This window comes from Sorex araneus, chromosome 5 (assembly GCF_027595985.1).
Source record: "Sorex araneus isolate mSorAra2 chromosome 5, mSorAra2.pri, whole genome shotgun sequence".
NCBI lineage: Eukaryota > Metazoa > Chordata > Mammalia > Eulipotyphla > Soricidae > Sorex > Sorex araneus.
Genome location: NC_073306.1, coordinates 73,725,519 through 73,746,734, shown reverse-complemented (window position 1 = coordinate 73,746,734; position 21,216 = coordinate 73,725,519). Strand labels below are relative to the sequence as shown.

General features: G+C 39.2%; 1 protein-coding gene and 1 non-coding gene across 2 annotated transcripts in view; both read left to right on the top strand.

The window, feature by feature from the left end:
• DDAH1 (dimethylarginine dimethylaminohydrolase 1) overlaps positions 1–21,216 on the top strand; it is a 161,923-nt gene that overhangs the window by 107,652 nt on the left and 33,055 nt on the right. The window contains exons 3-4 of the mRNA XM_004603311.2: positions 5,471–5,544; positions 7,311–7,430. Coding sequence (XP_004603368.2) covers positions 5,471–5,544; positions 7,311–7,430 — 194 coding nt within the window. The remainder of the gene's footprint in view (positions 1–5,470; positions 5,545–7,310; positions 7,431–21,216) is intronic.
• LOC129405391 (U1 spliceosomal RNA) lies at positions 3,541–3,706 on the top strand. The gene has a single exon (XR_008630543.1). It is a non-coding gene; the product is annotated as a U1 spliceosomal RNA (small nuclear RNA).

Genomic DNA, 21,216 nt, shown 5'->3' with positions numbered 1-21,216 from the left:
ACAGAAGAAAGTACTTTCCAAATCTAGTTCCACCAAGAAATCTGTCAGATTAACAACTCCTGGCAAAAAAAAAGGGGGGGGGGGTGTCTTAATCCTCTTTCTCTTATGTAGACACTAACTTACCTCTTTTTTTTTTCATGGAATATGGAGCATGTCAGAAAAAGATACATGGGGCCAGAGTGATAGTACAGCTGTAGGTTATTTGCCTTGCATGCGGCTGACTTGGGTTTGATCCCCTGCATCCCAAATGGTCCCCCAAGCACCACCAGGAATAATTCCGGAGTGTATGAGCCAAGAGTGTAACCCCTGAGCATTGCCAGGTATGACCCAAAAAGAAAAAAAAAAGAAGAAAAGAAAGAGATACAAAATTGTTTGCACAGTTTAAGATCAATAACAAAATGAACATTTATTTAGTCCACCACCTGCCTTTAAAATGATGTATTTTGAGAAGTTGTATTGTGGAAGCCCCCACCAGACCCTGTCCCTCTCACCTACCCGAAATAGCACTATCCTTCCTGAATTGAGTGTCAATCATTGCCATCTCTTTCTTTGAGTTTTCCACAATATATCTATTATTAAGCTATATGTTGTTTAGGAGCTGGAGCGATAGCACAGGAGTAGGGCATTCGCATTTCACGTGGCTGACCCGTGTTCGATTCCTCCGCCCCTCTCAGAGAGCCCGGCAAGATACCGAGAGTATCACGCCTGCTTGGCAGAGCCTGGCAAGCTACCCGTGGTGTATTGGATATGCCAAAAACAGTAACGATAAGTCTCACAATGAGAGACATTACTGGTGCCCGCTCAAACATATCGATGAGCAACGGGATGACAGTGACAGTTGTTTAGATTTTCTTGTCCTGTGCGTTATATGATCTAAGTGTAGTTTCTTTGTTTGATTTTCCCGGTTTGGGTCTGAATTGATGAAGGTAGCTATGGTTCATCTATCCTCACTAATATGTGATGTTCATGGTAAAATTGCATGTAGCTCAATGTAATTATTCATTTCAGTGCTGATATGTGTTCTAGTTCTTATTTCAGTGTTTTCCAATTCTTATTTCAGTGTTTTCCAGTTTTTAATTTGTGCCTTCAATGCTATGAATAATCGTGTGTGTGTGTGTGTGTGTGTGTGTGTGTGTGTGCGCGCGTGCGCGCACGCCTTTCCTAGGGACATATACATGTTTCTCTTAAAATAAAACACCAGGGGGAAAAGTTTAAGATGATAAACTCTTTCTGCTTCAAAGATTTTGTCTTTTGATATATTAGGTAGTTACACTGTCTGGTATTAATTATTATTTTTTTTTGTTTTTGACCCATCTTTCTGGGTCTGGGACGAAATCAGACTGGATCATGATAGACTTCTAATTTTAATTACAGTGTTGGATTAAACTGCTAATTTTTTTCAGCCTTTTATTTCTACAATCTATCATTTTTCAATTACCATTCTTTTCAGGCTTCATAAAAAATTATGTTAATCTCATAAAATGTATTAGTGAGAAGCTGAAGAGATAGTCTAAGCTGGTAAGGCACTTGCCTTGCATGTGAGTGACCCAGGGCCTATGTCAATACCACATACGGTCCCCTGAGCCCCGCCAGGAATGATCCCTGAGTAGAGTCAGGAGGAACACCAAGCACAGTTGGATGTGCACCCCCGCTCAAAAATTAATGAATATTCCCTGATTTCCTTACATTTCAAGTTGGAATTTTACCTGTTTGATTTTGAGCACCCGCTGTGCTATTGCTCCAGCCCCATTGAGCTTTCAACTTCTTAATGTAAGCATTTGAGGTTATATAACTTGCCCTCCAGCTGCTGCTTTCATCAAATCTTTTGTCTTTTAATATTAATCTTTTTGTTATCATTAGTTATTAATGATTTCTAATTTCTATTTTGATTTAATTTTACCAACTTATGAATCTGATGACTTTTGAAAAATATATTGGCCATGACCATAAGTGTCTAACTCATTACTCTGAAAATTTATATATAAACAAGACATTTTCTCTATCTTTCCATTGTTAATTCTGTTTCACATAATCAAATATTTGATTGAGAAACTTTATATATTTCATATAGCAAATATGGAGTCTCAGTAAACTGTGCATTGATCATCAAAGTATGTTAAAATCATTTTATGAAAGCCTGATGGTAATTTTATAATAGAGGAATCAGGCCAATACCACTGGAACATACTGATCGTTCTAGCACCATGAAATATGATATTCACATGCTTTGTGATGCAATGCAGTAGAAGTACTGCCATCTCTAATAAAAGAAAATCTTCCCAAAAAATTAGAAATGAGCATGGGATGAAAAAAATCAAAGGTCTGGAAAGCATGCTTCACATGTGAGAGGCCTAGGCTCCATCCCTGGCAATACCTCTCAGCATCATTCAGACTAAAACCCGTGCACTGATCTAGTAGCCCCTGAGCATTGTTAATTGTGTCCCTAAAACAAAAATGAGAAAATTAATCACTGTCTGTCACTGTCACTGTCATCCCATTGCTCATCGATTTGCTCAAGTGGGCCCAGTATGTATTTAAACATGTATACATATACATATTAATGGTACAAAGTACAACTAATCAAATTCAGAATATAGGATAGTCAGTGGGCTGGAGCGATAGCACAGTGGTAGGGTGTTTGCCTTGCACACAGTGGACCTGAGTTTGATTCCTTTGCCCCTCTCAGAGAGCCCAGCAAGCTACCGAGAGTATCTAGCCCTCCCAGCAGAGCCTGGCAAGCTACCTGAGGCATATTCAACATGCCAAAAACAGTAACAAACAAGTCTCACAATACAAACATTACTGGTGCCCACTCAAACAAATTGATGAGCAATGGGATCACAGTGACAGTGACAGGATAGTCAGTAGAATAAGTAACCTAGTTTGTCCTTTAAAAAGAATAAAATGAGGAAGAAAAAAGGGAGCAGACTGGTATAGAAGAAATACTGTAAAAGATATAACATTCGCCCTGAAAAATTTGGGGGGGTTGTTTTTTTTTTAACGAACAAATCCCAAGTTAATTTTATTTTTATTGATTGACATTCTTTGATTTACAATACTGTTATGTTTTTGTTGCCCATAATTCCAACACCACATACATGACCATAATTTTTGAAAAGTTTCAGTTCTAGAACTTTAATTGTTTCTATTAGGAAGAATTTAGGGGATCTAGTCTGCCATGCTTATATTTAAAAGTGCACATTAGAAAAAATAGGCAGTAACAGGCCGGATAGATAGTACGGTGGGTAAGATGCTTGCCTCGCACACAGCCATCCTGGGTTTGATCTCGGGCATCCTATATGGTTCCCTGAGAATTGCCAGGAGTGATACCTGAATGCAAAGTCAGAAGTAACCTTTGAGCATTGCCAGGTATGGCCCCAAAACAAAACAAAAAAAAATGCACAGTTAGATTTTAATTTGTACTTTTTTTTAAATCTCACCTTTTAAATAGAAATAGTATACAAGTCAGTTTTATAAATTGTTCAGTGAATTAGCTTTCTTTAAAATTAATATAAATATAAATCATATATTTTTAAAAACAGACTTATCTGGCAGGGGAAATACTGTGATCACAAAGCTTGTTTTCCCAGGATGAGGCTTATCCATTGGACTCAGCACGTGCTGACCCCCTGCTATTTTCCCCAAATGTGGGAAGCATGACAGCATCATTTGTGGTAGTGGAGGATTGTGTTTACTCTCTCCCCTGGTGAAAAAAAAAAAAAAAAGAATTGCACAAATAATCATTAAACAGTCTTTGTTTTTATAAAGGAAATTTCTCTTTTATTTTAAAAAGAATTAAGTAACTGTTTTGGTGTGTGTGTGTGTCTGTGTGTCTGTGTGTCTGTGTATCTGTGTCTGTGTATGTATTTTTTTAATTGAATCACCATGAGATATGCAGTTATCATGATTGGGTTTCAATCATACAACGTTCCATCACTGACTTTTTTGATAAAGCAAATACTGATTTTGGTAAGTGAAAAACTTCTCCATAACCTACATTTTTATTTTGTATTTAGTGAGTTTTCGTAAAAGATAAAATAATTGTACTGTTACCAAAACAAATCTAGTCTAATCTTCTAATCTTGCCTATCCCGTTGCTCATCGATTTGTTTGAGCGGGCACCAGTAACGTCTGTCATTGAGAGACTTATTGTTACTGTTTTTGGCATATCCAATACACACGGGTAGCTTGCCAGGCTGGATACTCTCGGTAGCTTGCCGGGCTCTCCGAGAGGGGCAGACGAATCAAACTCAAGTCGGCTGCGTGAAAGGCGAAAGCCCAACCGTTGTACTATCGCTCCAGCCCCCAACAAAACAAAACATGAGAAAATTTTTAAATGTTAATATTTCATGAGAGATTTCATTGTCTATGTCAGATCACAGCACAAACCACTGGAAATTCTCATATTTTTACCTAAGCTATTTACATCTTATAAAGGGGTAAATAAAGATTAAAGTTCTAACATTTGTAAGGTCAGTCAAGCAATTTCTTCTTCTATATGGTTAATCTTCTTAAACTGTACCCTAATGCTCTAAGGCAAAACTATACTGATTTCTCAATATTTTTTCATGTTTTATATAATTTATATATTATATTATTTATATATTTTTCAAAGAATGCAGAGACTTGAAAATTCCCCTTTATGTGCTGTTTAACTCCATCTTTCATGACTGTTTTCCTTATTTAAGAGATCACTTTTATTTCACGACTTTCCTTCTAAGAAGAAAAACTGCAGAATTTCACACAAAAAAAATAAGTGAAATATTTGGTTGTCTTAAACTTCTGCGCTTTGTAAAAAGGTATCTTTTCTTGCTTTGATTCTAAATAAATGGATATAGAGCCTTAAAGGCAGCTTTTAGAGCTCAGACACCAGCATTAAACTCACGTTATCCAGATGGTTTCTTGAGTTCTTACATCATTATTTTAGGTAATGGGATTCAACTTAATTAGAATGTCTAGTATTGTTTTTTAAGGGAAAATAAAAGTGAGGCACTATTAACTTTCTTTGCTATCACTTTATTTCTGCTCACAAATAATGTATTTAAGTCTATTGTTTCTGAAACAACTGCTTTATTCTTTTATCACGGTAAAAATATACAGATTTTTTTTGTATTTTGCCATTTTAACCATTTTCAATTCTGTGGTTCAGAGGCATCAACTATCCACACTGTTGTGGAACAAACATCACCACCATGCACCTGCAGCACTCCAAACTTCCCACACTAAAACTCTGTTCTCATTAAACACTAACTCCAGTTCTTGGCGCTCATCATTCTCCATCTGCCGCTAGGAATTTAAAAATGTTTATTTCTGAAAGCAGTAGTTTGAATTTGGATTTGTGGAAAGAACCAAGGACAAGATTCCTCTGTAGAAAGGAAGAATCGTGTGAAGTTTTAAGGTCACTATTCATAAAGAAATACTGGACAGCAACTGGCCGCCCACTCACTCTCTTCCCTGACCTTTATTACAGGCAGAGAATTTTTTGTGGGACTTTCCAAAAGGACCAATCAACGAGGTGCTGAAATCTTGGCTGACACTTTTAAGGTGGGTAAAGGATCATTTATGCCTTACACAGAGTTACTTGCTGAATAAATGCTCATAGGTCAATGAAGTGACATGGCGTAAGTAATGGTATTTAATGTCACCAGCATGCCAAATAAATTCCTCAAATGTTTTGTTGCTAAATGTTTTAGAAATCTGGGCAGGAGTGATAGCACAGTGGGGAGGGCATTTGTCTTGCACGTGGCCGACCCGGGTTCGTTTCCCAGCATCCCATATGGTCCCCCAAGCACCACCAGGATTAATTTCTGAGTGCATGAGCCAGGAGTAACCCCTATGCATTACCAAGTGTGATGCAAAAAACTAAATAAATAAATAAATTTTTAAAAATAAAAAAATAAATGTTTTAGAAATCACCAAGTTCTGATTTCTTATTGCATAGGCTTCATTGGACTCCCACAGTTGCCATGAAGTCATTGTAAATTTCTTTGTTTCTTCACAGCATATAACCCCACAACCACCTGAGTGAGAGGTATTTTTTGGTGAAGTTGATGATTGTTTTATTATATACTCAATTTTCTCTGACATAAAACGTGTATTTTTCAGATCAAAATCAGGAGTCACCTACGCTTACTAACTATGAAAGCTGTGCAAGTTATTCCACGTGAAAATTTCTTTACTTGATTGACTTATATGAATAAATTGGCTTACCAGACTACTTAGGAAGGAATAAAATGCTCAGGAAGCTCTCATCCCCAAGAAGAGTTTGAGACTCAGCCTACAACGCGCTATTCACACACACCCAGAGTAGTGAAGCTGCAAATCAGACAGCCAGCAAAGCTGTTGACACAACCATATGTCTAAGAGGAGGCTTTTATTGGTTTTTTACATTTAATTTTATTTTTATAGTTGCTCACAATAATTCATTATGTTTAATATTCAAACCCCAATCCCACCCAGCACTGCACTTTCTCACCACCATATTTCGAATATTTCCACCCCAAATCCCAAACTGTGCCCCCAAAGCAGAACCAACACCATTAATTTTGTATTGCTTGCTATGAATAATTCGCCAAAAGTGGTCCAATAAAGTTTCCTTAGAGGGAAGTGTATTAAGATTGTTGTATTTCATCCTGGGGCCATTAAGCCCTTGTATAAGAGATTATAGACATGTCTCTTAAACCCCATCAAATGTTGTGCTACTCTTGGTACATCAGTTGTGTAGAGTAGGAAAGGTTGAGCGTCTGCCCAGTCCGGGAATTCTAAAATTTAGAATACAATTATACAGCCAATTCACTCATGGGTGAAGCCTGTCCGAGCCTATGAAGAGCAGCCATGAGCATGGTAGTGATTGAGTTCTGGAGGTTTCCAGCTGCCAGGACTCTGTTGGGGTGGGGAGGGAAACTCGCCTGGCCCTAGGAAGAGGCTTTGTACTTTCTTTATAAGATTGTTCTGCAAAAAGCAAAACATGTGGGTATCTATTTTTATTTTTATTTTTTTTGCTTTTCGGTCACACCCTGCGATGCTCAGGGTTTACTCCTAGCTCTGCACTCAGGAATCACTCCTGGCGGTGCTCAAGGGGACCATATGGGATGCTGGGAATCCAACCCAGGTAGGCTGCATGCAAGGCAAAAGCCCTACCCGCTGTGCTATTGCTCCAGCCCCATGTGGGTATCTAGGTTGTGTTTTTTTTTCCTAGGTATTCAGGATACCTGACAACCTCCAGAGAAGTAGTTGCATTTTTCAGATAGGCTTTAATCAGTATAATTCTTCTGCAATGCCAAAATGCGGTGTTTCTATCATATCCATAGGACTATGCCGTCTCCACAGTCCCAGTAATTGATGCTTTGCATTTGAAGAGTTTCTGCAGCATGGCTGGGCCTAACCTAATTGCAATTGGATCCAGTGAATCTGCACAAAAGGCTCTCAAGGTAAATATATTAATACTACCCCTTCTAAAGGCAGCAGGGGTTAGCAGGGCAGAGGGCGGGGGCTACTGCATGGCTTGTCTAACATTGTCATCGGGGTAAACTTCAGTTGAGGGGGCAAAAAGTGAGTAGGCTGGTACTTGAGCTCTGATGTGCTCTCTCCTTACCTTACATTCATCAGAAACCAGAAACCCCTAAGTATAGGAAGAACTCTTCATGGTGAGCCATTCTTACTCATGGCAAGTTACCCAGAGAGGCCCAGACTCAGAATAATAAAGTGCCAAATTTATCACAGTCACAGCTGTTTCCTCTGTGGAAAAGGAAGACATGTCACTAATAGAGCTTCTCATAATGTTTTCTATCTTATGTCAAGTTGTTGGTACACAGGGGGTGTTATGTTGTTTGCATCCCCCCCCTTTTTTTTAACAGCTGAACAGTTTCCTAATAATCTTTTAGGAAGCCATAATTCAGAAGTACTTAAGAATCTCAGCTTCTTCGTTTGCACTTTGAATGCTTGCGTTTTAGGTTATGGAACTAGAAAGATAGCTCAATAGGCTGGAATACGTGCGTTGCATGCAAGAGACTGTGGTTCAATTTTCAACACCTCCTGGTCTCCAGAACAAGACCAGAAGTGACCCCTGAGCACAGAGCCTGGAGTAGCCCCGAGTACTACTCCTGTACGGCCCAAAAACAAGCGTAAGAATTTAGGACAAAGCTTAATTTCACAGATGAGAACAGTAAAGTTTTGAAAAATTACTTGCCCAGATAGATCAAAAGTGGAAGTTGAAGACACTCCACCGTATAGTGCTTTGAGGTTCAAAGGCACATTTCTTCTCTGAAACTAATAATCCTATGAGAAAAATTGGACTCTCCAGTGAAGCAAAGACCATGTCTGCTTTGCTCACTATGTGCCTTTGTGCTTGGCCTATGGTGGGCCCTGAACAAATTTCTGGTGAATTAATAAAGGAATGAGGAAAGTGGTATTATCTTTATTATGCAATCAATGAGAAAGAGAGATCAAATGACTATTCCATTCACAATACTAATTGGTGACCTGGAATGAATATCCCTTCTTCTTCCTCTCAGACGATTCCCACTCAGTAGAATCCATGACTAAGTAAATAACCAAAGACAGAATTCTGCTTAGGCAGAGAGAGGAAATCCATGTGTCCCAAAGTAGATTTTTCTTTAAGACACAGTGGGTAGTTGTTAGGGGCTATTTGGCTCTGTGCATAAGAATGACCCTGGTGACACTAAGAGGACAGTATGTGGTGTCTGGGATTGCCATGGTGCAAGGCAAGTGCCTTTTTCCCCATGCTATCTCTCTGGCCCTGCCCTTTCCATATTTTCTCTTCTATATCAATACTTAGCTTGGTGCAGTTCCTCTTCTGCTTTATCTACAATTTCTTTAGTCGGCTAAACAAACTCCATTTCACTCCATTTTTCTTAAACTGTATTTTTGGTTGCCTTTTTTAAAAATAATTGTTGACAAATTTGAGTTTGTCTCAAAATTTTATTTGTATCCTTGTGGCCATTTCTGTTTCCTTTACAGTATCTTTTGTTCCACATATCTGGAAGGTCTTATCAACTTTTTTTTAATGCATGTAGGAAAAATGGTGTCATGAAAATAAACATTTGATAAATGATGTCATTCAGGGAATCTCACAAGATTGCTTTTCTTTTTAAGGATTAATTGTGGTGTCTCTTTATGGCAGCTGGGTGGGCCTGATGTATTACAAAATTGATTACAAGTTAAAGATAATATTCTGAGCCTTGGTGTAAATTGGTAATAATAGTCACTTCTGAATAAGAAAATTAGAGAAACTGGGGCTGGAGTGATAGTACAACGGGTAGGGTGTTTGCCTTGCACGCAGCTGGCCTCGGTTCAATTCCCAGCATCCTATATGGTCCCCTGAGCACCGCCAGGAGTAATTCCTGAATGCAGAGTCAGGAGTAACCCCTGTGCATCACCAGGTGTGACCCAAAAAGCAAAAAAAAAAAAAAAGATAAAGACGACTGGGTCCATATACCATTCTGAGTAGACTAAATCCTAATTCAAATAGTCTGGAGAAACTAACATTTAACAAAGAGTTAATATCATGTATCAGTACTACCAGATATGAAACATAGCTTTAACTGCTATTCTGAAGAAAGGATAGAATACTCCAAGGACTACATACTGAGAGAAAGCTTAGAAGAGAAAATGGTACTAAATGTGGATTATAAATCATCCTGAAATTAAGGAGTGTTCCAGGTAGGGACATGATATAAGTGAAGACTGAGCAAGTACATTTGGTGATAAGAGGTGCCACACCCAGCAGTCTTTACTCCCACCTGTGTGCTCTAGTATCATTCCCAGCAGTGTTCGGGGACAATATGTTGTGCTGGAGGCAGCCTCGTGTGAGACAAGCACCTTGTTGGTACTACCTCTGCCAGTACTACCTCTGCAGCCCAACAAAATACATATTTGTGAGAGCCTGGATATAGCTGCTTGGTACAGGCAAATTCTGAAGCTGTAGGAATTTTAAAACAAGGATAAAGATGTTTATCTCAGGGACCTCATTACTCATTGGACTCTAAGCAGAATAGTCAGATTGCCTCAGAGATGTTGAACCATCATTCCCTTTGAAGGAAATGCGGGAAGAAGAAAACAGTAACCAGAAATAAAAAAGATCACTAGTGACCTGGAAAACAGCAGCCAAACCCTGAGCCCATTGTATGTCTTTGCAGTTCACTGCCAGTTCCCCATTTATCTTCCAGTTCCATTTTCAATGGGCCATATTTTTAGAGCATCCTGTGAGGACTTTATAAACTCTCTTCATGTAGAGTTGATTCAAGTTAGTGTTAACGATTGTCACTCTATACTTGAAACTTTCTATCTCTCAAGCTATAAATAATCCTCACTGAAAAGCATTCTTTGGAAATTGTATTTTTTTATCAGCAAATGTGCTTCCTTGAACCATGTGCCTGTGGTGAAGTCAAAGGCCCACCTGCCACGACCCTAGCATCAGAGAGATCTTTTTTATCTTTCAGTGAAGGCAAGTGGACAAAATGTACTGAAAAATAAGATCTCCATGAGCCATGTTCTCTGACCAGAAATAAGTGGTTTGACCAAATTAAAATTTAATGTACTATTATTTTTTAAACAGTTTTGGGGTTCTAATTAGAGCAATCAATAGAATTAGTATTGGGAAAGACCTACTAATTTGGAGCTATGAATTCTGATGTGGACAGGCAAAAAGAGAAATGGATACAAGTATGTCATGTATAGGTAATGTAAGCATATCAATTTTATTTTCTCTATTTCACAGGCTAAAATGCTGAAAACTGGTAAAACTAGCTATTGTAAATAGGTTCTGAGTTCCAGAATCAGATAGTCTGCCCTGATTTTTCCCAATTGTCAGTCTCATGGCAGTCATTCATTTTATAATGCAAAATTTTTTCTAATTACTTTGCTATGACTGGTTTTGGCTGAGCTCCCTATTTCTTCTCTCATCCTAATTTTTGCTGGCTTCCAGAATCTCACCTGTCTCAGGGAAAATGTAAGTCTACCCAGATAAACATTTTTCCCTTGCAACCCTTCTTTTCTAGTCTTGCCTCTAGAGAGAAGCCTCAGAAGTCTAGACTTCTGGAGAAGTTTCTAGAAAGACAACCGGTGCTGGGGTTCTCTCAGGAGGAGAAAGCATTTAAACAGCAGTGAATTGTGCCATTTACTGAAAACTTGATAACTTCCCACATAGATCTCTGTTTGCTAGGGACTTGCTTGCTTCACAGTCTGAAAACTACTATCTACAAAGTTGAGAGCCCAAGGATTTCTGGTAAAATCTTAATGCATTTGAAATCCTTGTAATGGGTTGCAGTCCATTTTGGATTAATGAAATGAGTTATTTGGAAAAGTTATGATGTCTGTCTAGATTGTTGAGTAGTATATTGAGTTCTTTTGGATATATTACATTGAATAGTGGACATGTCTCTTTAAATGAATTTGACTGGAAAGGCTAGCAACTGTCTGCTAAAACATCCAGAATGCCACGAATACAGGGGACCTTGCATACACATTTAACACAGTACATGTAATACAGAGAAGGAAGAAAGGACTTATTATTGCATTTTACAACTGCAATAGCCAATGTATTAGAAGCCAGGTTGTTCTGAATTCCTAAGGATATTTAAAATCCAGTATAATGCAAGAAATGCTATTATCTTAGCAAAATCCATCTTTAAGGAAAAAACGCCCTTTCCCCCCATGCTTTTTCTCCCATGCTTTGTTTCATTTGCTTCTCAGGCCTTTGGGCTACTCCCACCTTCATCCTTACCTCTAGCTATAAAAAAAATTAAACATTAATTAACACGCATGGGCACTATACACCTACTGGGACTCTTACATCCAGAATGCTCGTCTTCTCGAAGAAAATCATCATTCCAGCTGCTGTATAATTGGAACTTCTGTTCACAAACTTAATTCAGGCAAAAGAAGTTGATCTCCAAATAATACATATTCTATTATTTTATGCATTGAACTTTAAACAACAAGCAAAAAACTATGCTGGTCGCAGATAGATCGGGGAATACTTTAGGAAAACAAGAAGTCTATGTATTTTACTACAGTGATAAAGCAAATAGCTCACAAGTATGAGACCTTAAATTTGGTCCCCGGCACTATTGGGAGTATAAGCGGCATTGTTGCAAGTAGACTTTGATTAAGTTACAGAAATAATTTTCCAATAGCTCTAAATATCCAACTCTCAAATTCTTGCTTTACCTTGTGCACAATGCCTCTATTCCAGAGACTAGCAATTTGGTGGTGGTGGGGGGGGGGTATTATATTGTCATTATTGTTCTTTTGGTGCCAGGAATTGACACTAGCTTGTATTGTACATCTTCTTGGCCCCAATAAGAAAAAAAAAAGATAAATTTTGTAGCCCTTGACAAACATCCCAATTCTCTCAATTCCCACTCCCAGCCCTTGTACACCTTAAATATATACATTTTACTGGCTGATGAGGTATCTTGGGCTGGAGCGATAGCACAGCGAGTAGGGCATTTGCCTTGTATACAGCTGACCCAGGTTCGATCCCTCTGCCCCTCTCAGAGAGCCCGGCAAGCTACCGAGAGTATCTCACCCGCATGGCAGAGCCTGGCACACTACCCGTGGTATATTCAATATGCCAAAAACAGTAACAACAAGTTTCACGATGGAGAGAGACCTTACTGGTGCCTGCTCAAGCAAATTGATGAGCAAAGGGATGACAGTGACAGTGACAGTGCTGAGGGACCTCAATGAGGTTGGGAGAGGAAAAGAGAGAAATAGAGTTTTAAATCATTATACACTACATCTCTCTCATCCTTTGTCTAAAATCCAAAACCTACTTTCTCTCCAGCAACCTTCATTAGTTGCATGCTCTCGGTCCCAGGAAAGCAGGTTGCAATTCCTGACCTCAGCACAGACTCCCAGTCATGATTTTTATCTCAGTCCTTTTGTAGCATTAAGTTCTTTGTCATCTGTGAGTGAAGTAGAGAGAAAAGAAGGATGAGGGAGAGCAGAAAGGAAAGATGGAAGGAAGAGAGAGGAAAGGGGAGGGCGGGCGGGAGACTTAGCTGAAAGTTTGAAAGGGGATGAAGCTGCTGCCCTCCCAGTACTCCTGGCCTGCAGTACTGAAGGGCTGGGGTGCTGTGCCATCTGCTGGCAGGGCAGCAGGGGAACCACCTCACTTTCCAACCCCAGCAGAAATGGTTCCATTCGTCCTGCTGGCATGTGTGTGTTTGTGTGTGTGTGTGTGTGTGTGTGTGTGTGCGCGCGCGCGTGTGTGAGGGTGTGTGTCCTTTCTTATATATCACCATGAATTATTATTTTAAAATACTTTTTTTTTTTGCTTTTTGGGTCACACCCAGCGATGCTCAGGGGTTACTCCTGGCTTTGCACTCAGGAATTACTCCAGGCAGTGCTTGGGGGACCATATGGGATGCCGGAGATCAAACCGGGTCGGCCGCGTGCAAGGCAAACACCCTACCCGCTGTGCTATCGCTCCGGCCCCTAAAATACTTTTAATAGAAATACTGAAGTATTTGAGTACTAAATACTAAAATGCTAAAGTACTAAAGTATTGGAATTTCAACCCCAATCCCCAAGCAAAATTGACTAAATAGAAGAAAAGGAAAGTGTGTTTGTTGGGGTTTTGTTTTTGTCATTGTTTTTGTTTTTGAGGGGTGGGAGCTTTCACAAAAAGATAAACAAGAGGGGGGAAATTATTCTTTTCTCTTTTTTTCTCATATTAAGGAACACATTATTTAAGATTTTTCACCATGTCTTTGTGATGTAAATAGAACTGGAAGTGAAATCCCAGGAGACTTGATATTTTATTTTATTTTTTGTGAAACAAGCTAATTTTTATTGAAACTTCCTTAGAAATATAGAAAGAGAAAGAGAGGAAGTACAGTCCAAGGGAGAACTGAGGCTTGAAGAACAAGCCTCGATGACATTTTAAATGAAAGTGCTCATGCATCTTGATGGAAATGTCTTTTAGGTTTCTTGGCTACTTCCTGAAATAGCTAAAATTTCATTTGTAAGATTTCTTGAATGAAAACATGAGCTTCTTGGCATCTAATTTAAATTGCATAACATGTCTCTGTTTTCTGCTTTGAATGACTGGCTCTGTAATAATGGGCACTCAGACGGTGTTTCTCCCGTTCTAACTCAGCTTTAGCATTGATTTTTTTGTCCAAAAATCTCCATATTATTTTATAGATGGACTTATATCAAAAAAGGAAAATGGAAATCTCTTAATGTCTTTTTTCTTTTATTCTTTTTTGGCCTAGAATTTCCTTTAGTGACAACCAGTACAGCAATAGCAAAATCCAAATAGCATAGTGAAAAGCTAGCTACTATTAGCTGGTTGACAGAAATGAAAAATGCTTTGCATTTTCATTTGTGTGGTCACAGGCATTTTGGTGATTCCAATGCAAGTCTATTTTGTTGTTTTTGTTTGGGTCGTTTTGTTTTGTTTGCTTTGTCTGGGGCCACACCTGCTGGTGCTTAGGGGTTACTCCTGGCTCTACACTCAGAAATTATTTCTGACGGTGATCAGGGACCATATGAGATGCCAAGGGTCAAACCCCGGTCAGTTCATGTGGAAGGCAAGTTCCTACTCACTGTGCTATCTTTCCAGCCCCTAATTCATTCTTATATGGTTTCTGTTCCAATTATAGTTCCTAGATCCACAAAATTAAAAAAAAAATATTAACCTACCATGCCTGAATTAAGAAATAAAAACACAAAACCAAACAGTCAGTGAGGATTTAACAGCTGTTTATGCTTCTTTTTTGGCAGCAGTTATCTCATCTGACAATATTCCCAGAGCTGTATGCCAACAATGTTAGGGTGGCCAAGATAAAATGCTTTGGCACAATAGGGCAATAATTAATCTGAGGATGTGAGATCAAACAGCCTTGTGAGTTTCAACCCTAATCCCAAAGCAAAATTGGCTAAGTAGAAGAAAGGGAATGTGTGCTTGTTGGGTTTTTGTTGTTTTGGATTGTCATTGTTTTTGTTTTTGAAGGGTGGGGAGCTTTCAAGAAAAGTTGGATAAGGGGGGGAAATACATTTTTTGTCTTTTGATTTTTGGGGTTTTTTTTTATTTGTTTGTTTTTGGGCCACATTAGGTGATACTTAGGACTTACTCCTGGGTCCTGGGTCTGTTCAGGGATCATCCCTGCAGGCTCCAAGAACTATATGAGGTTCAAGGGTTTGAACCTGGGTCAGCCGCGTGCAAGGCAAATGCCCTACCTGCTGTACTATTGCTTCAGCCCCAGAAAATGCACTTTAAATGCTACTCATTGTACAATGAGATTTTTTTAAAGGTGTTCAACAAATTCTTGGAGTTGTTGTAAATGGGGGTTCAGAAAAGCAAATATTCTTCATAGGAACCTTTCAATATAACATTCTTGCTTACTAAGGATGTTCCTGAAGTTAGTGCTCCTAATGAGAGGTATAGTTTAAAGTCAGGTAAGAGACTTTCTGGAATATACTGCTCTGGGTCTGCTACAGGAAATTCTCACTTTCTGGGTAGATTAAGTACAGGTAGTCACATTTTTTTTTAAATTCTGGTGCACAGGCTAAGTTGAGAGCCTCTGCATTTAAGAATTCCTGCAACTTCCCAAAATGTGTGCCTGAAGAATCAAAGCCCTAGATAACAGAGTTGGTATCACTTTATCGCTGTCATCCCATTGGTCATCAATTTGCTTGAGCGGGTGTCAGTAATGTCTCCATTCGTCCCTGATGCATTCAGGGTCAGGGGAATGAGGCCCTGAACAAAAATATTGTTACTATTTTTGGCATATCAAATATGCCACAGGTAGCTTGCAGGCTCTGCCATGCAACATTCTGCATCGTTCTCTTCTGGGAGCTTTGTTTTATAGTCTCTGGATCTTAGCCATTGATGAAATCACATGGCCCCGGGGGCAGTTTGTGGGTGTGGCTGCTATGCTACTGGAAAACTGGGGATCTGGGTGGAGGAGACCCGGTCCTGATCTGAGGAGTCTTAGAGATCTCAGCCACAGGTCCCCCATACCTGGGTTCCTCTGTCCGTTCCTTCATGGGTGAGGCTCATCTGAGCGTGTCGGGAGTGGCTTTGAGCATGACTGTGGCTGTGTTCTGGAGGTTTTCAGCTGCCAGGGCTCTGCTTGGGGCGGGAACTCAACGCACCCCCCTCTGAGGGAGCCTTGGTGAAGACAATCTGGCACAGGGGCAGGATTCTGCACAGAATTGGTAACAGATATATTCCAACTATCAGTAAAAATAGACAAGGAGGAGCCAGAGAGATAGTCCAGTGGGTAGGGTGCTTTCCTTGCAAGTAGCCAACCTGGAACTGATCCCTGGGCACCCAATATGTCCCCTGTGCAGCACCACCAGGTGTGATTCCTGAGTGAAGAGCCAGAAGAAGCCCTGAAACCAAAAACAAACAAACCAAAAATAGAGAAAGTATTCAAGTTAGCCCTTTGCCATAGAAAGCTAGAAACTCTTTATCTTTATTCTATAGAAAGTTTTAAAATAAGTTTCCTTATGATTTATTATCAATAAATTTTTAATTTGTATCCTTATTTCATAGACCTTTATACTTGGGGATGCATACAAATTCGAGAGATGTAAAGGGCTTCCAAAAGGAAAAATTTAAAGAAGCCCTTCTTTGGGTCTACAATAAGATGGTCAACGTGGCTATGAAAGCAAAGCAGAAAATTTAAATTTAAAACATGCGCCAAATTTGTTATTCCAGTTCTGCCTGCTGCCCTCTACATGTGACCCTTCTCCTCTGCTCAACTTCTCCCCCAGCAAAATAAAGATGGTTCTGTTGCACTAGGCAATAGAAACTTGGTTCCTTCACACTGGATTTTTCACAGTGGGCAGTCAAGGCCCTGTGGTAAGGGTTCTGCAGGTACTTGACAGACAGTAGCAAGCATTGAGTTATAAAACATCAGTGGTGCAGATGGTTCCAAAGTGGCTCACTGTACCCGCCCCCCCACACACACACACTTTCTTGGAGAGACGGGGCATACCTGGGAGTACTCAATGCTTACTCCTGGCTCTGTGCTCCTAGGGATCACTGTGATATAAACGATAGTTCAAAAAATTTTCAAAAAAATACAATGACTAGTGGTTAGGAAAATAGCTCAAAGGGTGGTGCATGCAAGGTATGTGTGAGATACAGAGTGGTGGCCGCCAACACCACTGAACCAAAACCATGGATGCCAAACTCTGCACCGGTCGACTCACACAATTGTGAGTCGAGCACCAAGCCTGAGCAACACTTGGAGACCCTCTGAGTGGTGAGGAGGAAGAAAGGGAGAGAGAGAGAGAGAGAGAGAGAGACAGAGAAAGAATCTAGAATAAGGAATATGTAATACAGAGCAAAAAATGGAACTAAGGTCCAAGATTTAAGTTGGAACCAGCCCAAGCACCAAGGAACAACTGGGGTTTTGTCTGAACATCACTGTATCACTGTCATTCCATTGTTCATCGATTTGCTCGAGCGGGTGCCAGTAACATCTCCATTTGTCCCAGCCCTGATATTTTAGCAGCTTCTCCTTACTTGTTTTTGCCAATGATTGGAGGCTCTTTTCAGGGTCAGGGGAATGAGACCTGTTATTGTTACTGTTACTGTATTTGACATATCGAATTTATCTGAGAATAGTAAAAAAAAGGAGAGGAGAGGGAGAGACACAGGTTCGGCCTCATGCATGAAGGTACCAGCAGAGGAACCCAGGTGTGTGTAATCCCATCAACAGCCAACATCCAGAGAGAGACTTAAAAGCAAGCTCTCAGAAGCGATATCTTTAGCCTACTTCTCCCTCTGGGAGAAACTGGCAATCTTCTGAGAGTTTCCTGCCCACATGGAACAGCCTTGCAAGCTTCCCATGGTGTATTCATATGCAAAATCCAGTAACAAGCTGGATCTCATTCCCCTGACTCTGAAGAGCCTCCAGTGCAACACCGTTAGGAGGGCCGAGTCGAGATAGACTTCTAAGATCTCAGGAAAAGGACGAAATGAGATGTTACTGAGCCCGCCCGAGAAATCGGTGATTAACAGGATTTTGTGATTTCGTGATTCGTGATAGTGAAAAAAAAAAGGCACTCAAAGATTTTTAGCAGAAGTGTAAAAGATGAAGATATTATTTCAGTAAGAGTTTCCAAGCATTAGGCCTGTAATGTTTTATCAGGAGCAAAATTATCTGTCATCAAACTAGTTAGATGCCATCACATAGTCCAGAAATACAAGGGGTTTTGCCGGGGTGGGAAAGGGGAGTTGTGCGGGGAGGAAGTCTGGACCAGAAAAGTAACTATGCAAATGGAAAAGTTAGTATAGAAGTTGAGGTTTTTTAAGAAAGGAACAGAAAATTGAAACAGATGGACTTGAAGGGGGGAAAAAAAGGCAAAATATGTACAGAGCTCCTGCACCAAGAACTGTGCTAGACTCTGGGGACAGTGATGCACGGTTTGATTTCAGAAGTGACTTCCTCAGAAATGAATGCCTTAGGTGGAATCTTTGGAAAAGAATTCACAGTCTCCCTGTGAAAAGAACTCAACTGTTGCCATCTCCTCCTACATAGGAATAAACCATAAGAAAATCGAAAAGCAAAAGTTTGTTTTTTACTGGATTTTACTGACCTAGATTCCCAATTTCGGAACTAAGCTATACTCAGACAAGTTCAGCTGACAACAGCTCAGCTCAACAGCTGATGTGGAAGCTCGCAGGACTCTAATGGAGCTGGCACCCCCTTCAGTTTCCATTGGCAGCATTCATGGCTCATGTGAATTTTGAGTCGTTATCCTTTACCCCTTTCCATTTATTATTTATTATCTTTATCTTCTACTCATGAAACATAAAAAAATAAAAATCACTTTTACATTTGCAAACCCTCCAGCCCTAGGAGTATTCCATTTCTTCTTGGCTGAGTTGAGCTGGCCTATGAGACCCAGGATGATTTCTCTCTCAGAGACTCAAATGGGGCATCACAGCCCGAACTATGTGACACTCTCAGCCATGCCAACACCTGTGTCCTTGATGTTGAAGAGATTAGAAGGGATGTCAGTTGAGCTGGAAGGAGGCTAAATGTGTTTGGGAATACTGTTTCTCTGTGGAAATCACATGTATTAAATGCCTTAGATGTTGATGAGTATCCTATTCCTTGGCTGAAGATTTGTAAAGCATATGGTTTAAAGAACTATAGATGCTAAATTAGAAATGACATTTTAACCAGGAATTATTCTCCCAACTTTTCTTCATACCTGACACATCACTGATTTCAAAAATTATTTGAAAGTAAATTTGTAGGGCCAGAAACTTGCTCAGTGGTCGAGCACCTGCCTTGAGTGTGGAAAGCTCTAGGTTCAGTTCCCAAAAAACTAAGTGGGAGGTGAATAAAAAGAAGAAAATCAATTAAATTTGCTACCACCCTCTGGCAAAACTATCTCACTGGTATCATCCTGTTCCTAATAATTACTTAATTTTTTTCTTCTAAAACGTTAATGAGTCCAGCAATCATAAAGAATATTTCCAAATCTTTTTCTCATTTCATTGTGTGTTGTTATTGTTTAGGCCTGGTGTTACTCAGACACTGGTTATAATGTAAAAGGCAGCTTTATACATAAATTACAACAGCTTTCTGCTTTTTTTGTTTTCTTTTTCTCATTGCACCCCTGCCAACACTGCTTATTTTCAGATTTACTGATAGATGCCATACTCACTTATATGAGGTGATTCTCATTGTAATTTTTATTTGCATTTACCTGATAATAAATAATGGCGAGCACTTTTTCATATACCTGTTGATCATCTGTATTTCTTCTTGAAAGAAGTGTTTTCAGCTATTCTCTCCATTTTTTGATGATGTTGTTTCTTTTGTTGTTTTTAAATTATGTGAGTTATTTATATATCTTGAATGTTATTTCTTCATCAGTTGTATAGTTTGTGGATATTTTCTTCATCAGATATGTGGTTTGTGAATACTTTCTTCCATTTGGTAGGATAACTTTTCATTATAGTGATAATTTTCTTGCCAGTCCAGAAACTTTTTAGTTTTATGGAGACCCATTTATTTTTGCTTTTATTTTCATTCTCAATTTATTCAGATTATTGAAGAGATCTTTGAAGATATTATCATGAAAAGTTCTGCCTGGCTTTCCTCTATATATTCTATGAATTCAATTCTGATACTGAGATTTTTTTAAAACCATTTTGAAATAACTCCTGTATAAGATGTGAGGTAGAAGTTTAATTTTGGTTTTTCACATGTGGCTCACTAGCTTTCCCAGACCGATTATTTTGATGATTTTCTTGCTCTCATTCATACACCCAGTTCCTTTGTCAAAACCTAACTGTCCGTACTTGTAGGGTCTATTTCTGGGGTCTCAAATGGGCCTGAAAAATCTGATTTTATCCTAGCTTAGAATAGAATAATACAGTATTTTGATTACTGTAGCTTTAGAGTATAACCTTAGGTCAGGAAATGCAATGTCTCCCATCTTTTTTTTCAGGATAGTTTCCTGGTTCTATGCAAATTTTGGTAGAGTATTTTCTCTGTCCTTGATTGAAGAATCTCATTAGAATTTGCATAGGAATTACATTGAATCTGTATAAATGCTTTGCTGTAGTATGATCACTTTAATGATTTTTTAAATTTTGATTTATTCTCATTCAAGACTTTAATTTTTTGCCATTCAAGATTACTTTATCATTCAAGACCATTTCCTTTTGACTGTAGTGTTTCATTTAAGAACTCTGATGTGAATATTATAGCGACTCCCTTATATAGAAATTTTTGTTTTTCTCTTGCTTCCTTTAATGTCTGTTTTCCTCCTTGATTCTTGTTACTTTGAATAAAGTGTGTCGTGTTGTTATTCTGTGTGGGTTTATTTTATGTGGAAAGCATCTGTCTTCCTGACTTAGGACATGCCCTCCCCTTCTCAGACTGGGAAACTTCTCTGCTCTAATTTCATCAATGGCAATTCTTCCTCTTTCTTTTCTTTCTGGAATACCTGTGATGCAAATGTTCCTGTGTGCTGTGAAGCAGTATATGTATATGCACATGTGTGTATGTAATACCATGCTGGGGTGGGGGGGTGGTTTTTGTTTTTTCAGTTTTTAGAATTTTTTTTCTCTTTCTTTAGGAGGTGGGATTTGAACCACATTTGTGGTGCTCAAGACTACTCCTTGTGCATTGTTCAAAGATTGCTTCTGATAGCCCTCAGGCAACCATTCAGTGCCACAGAAAGAACATAAACCTCCTGCACCAAAGC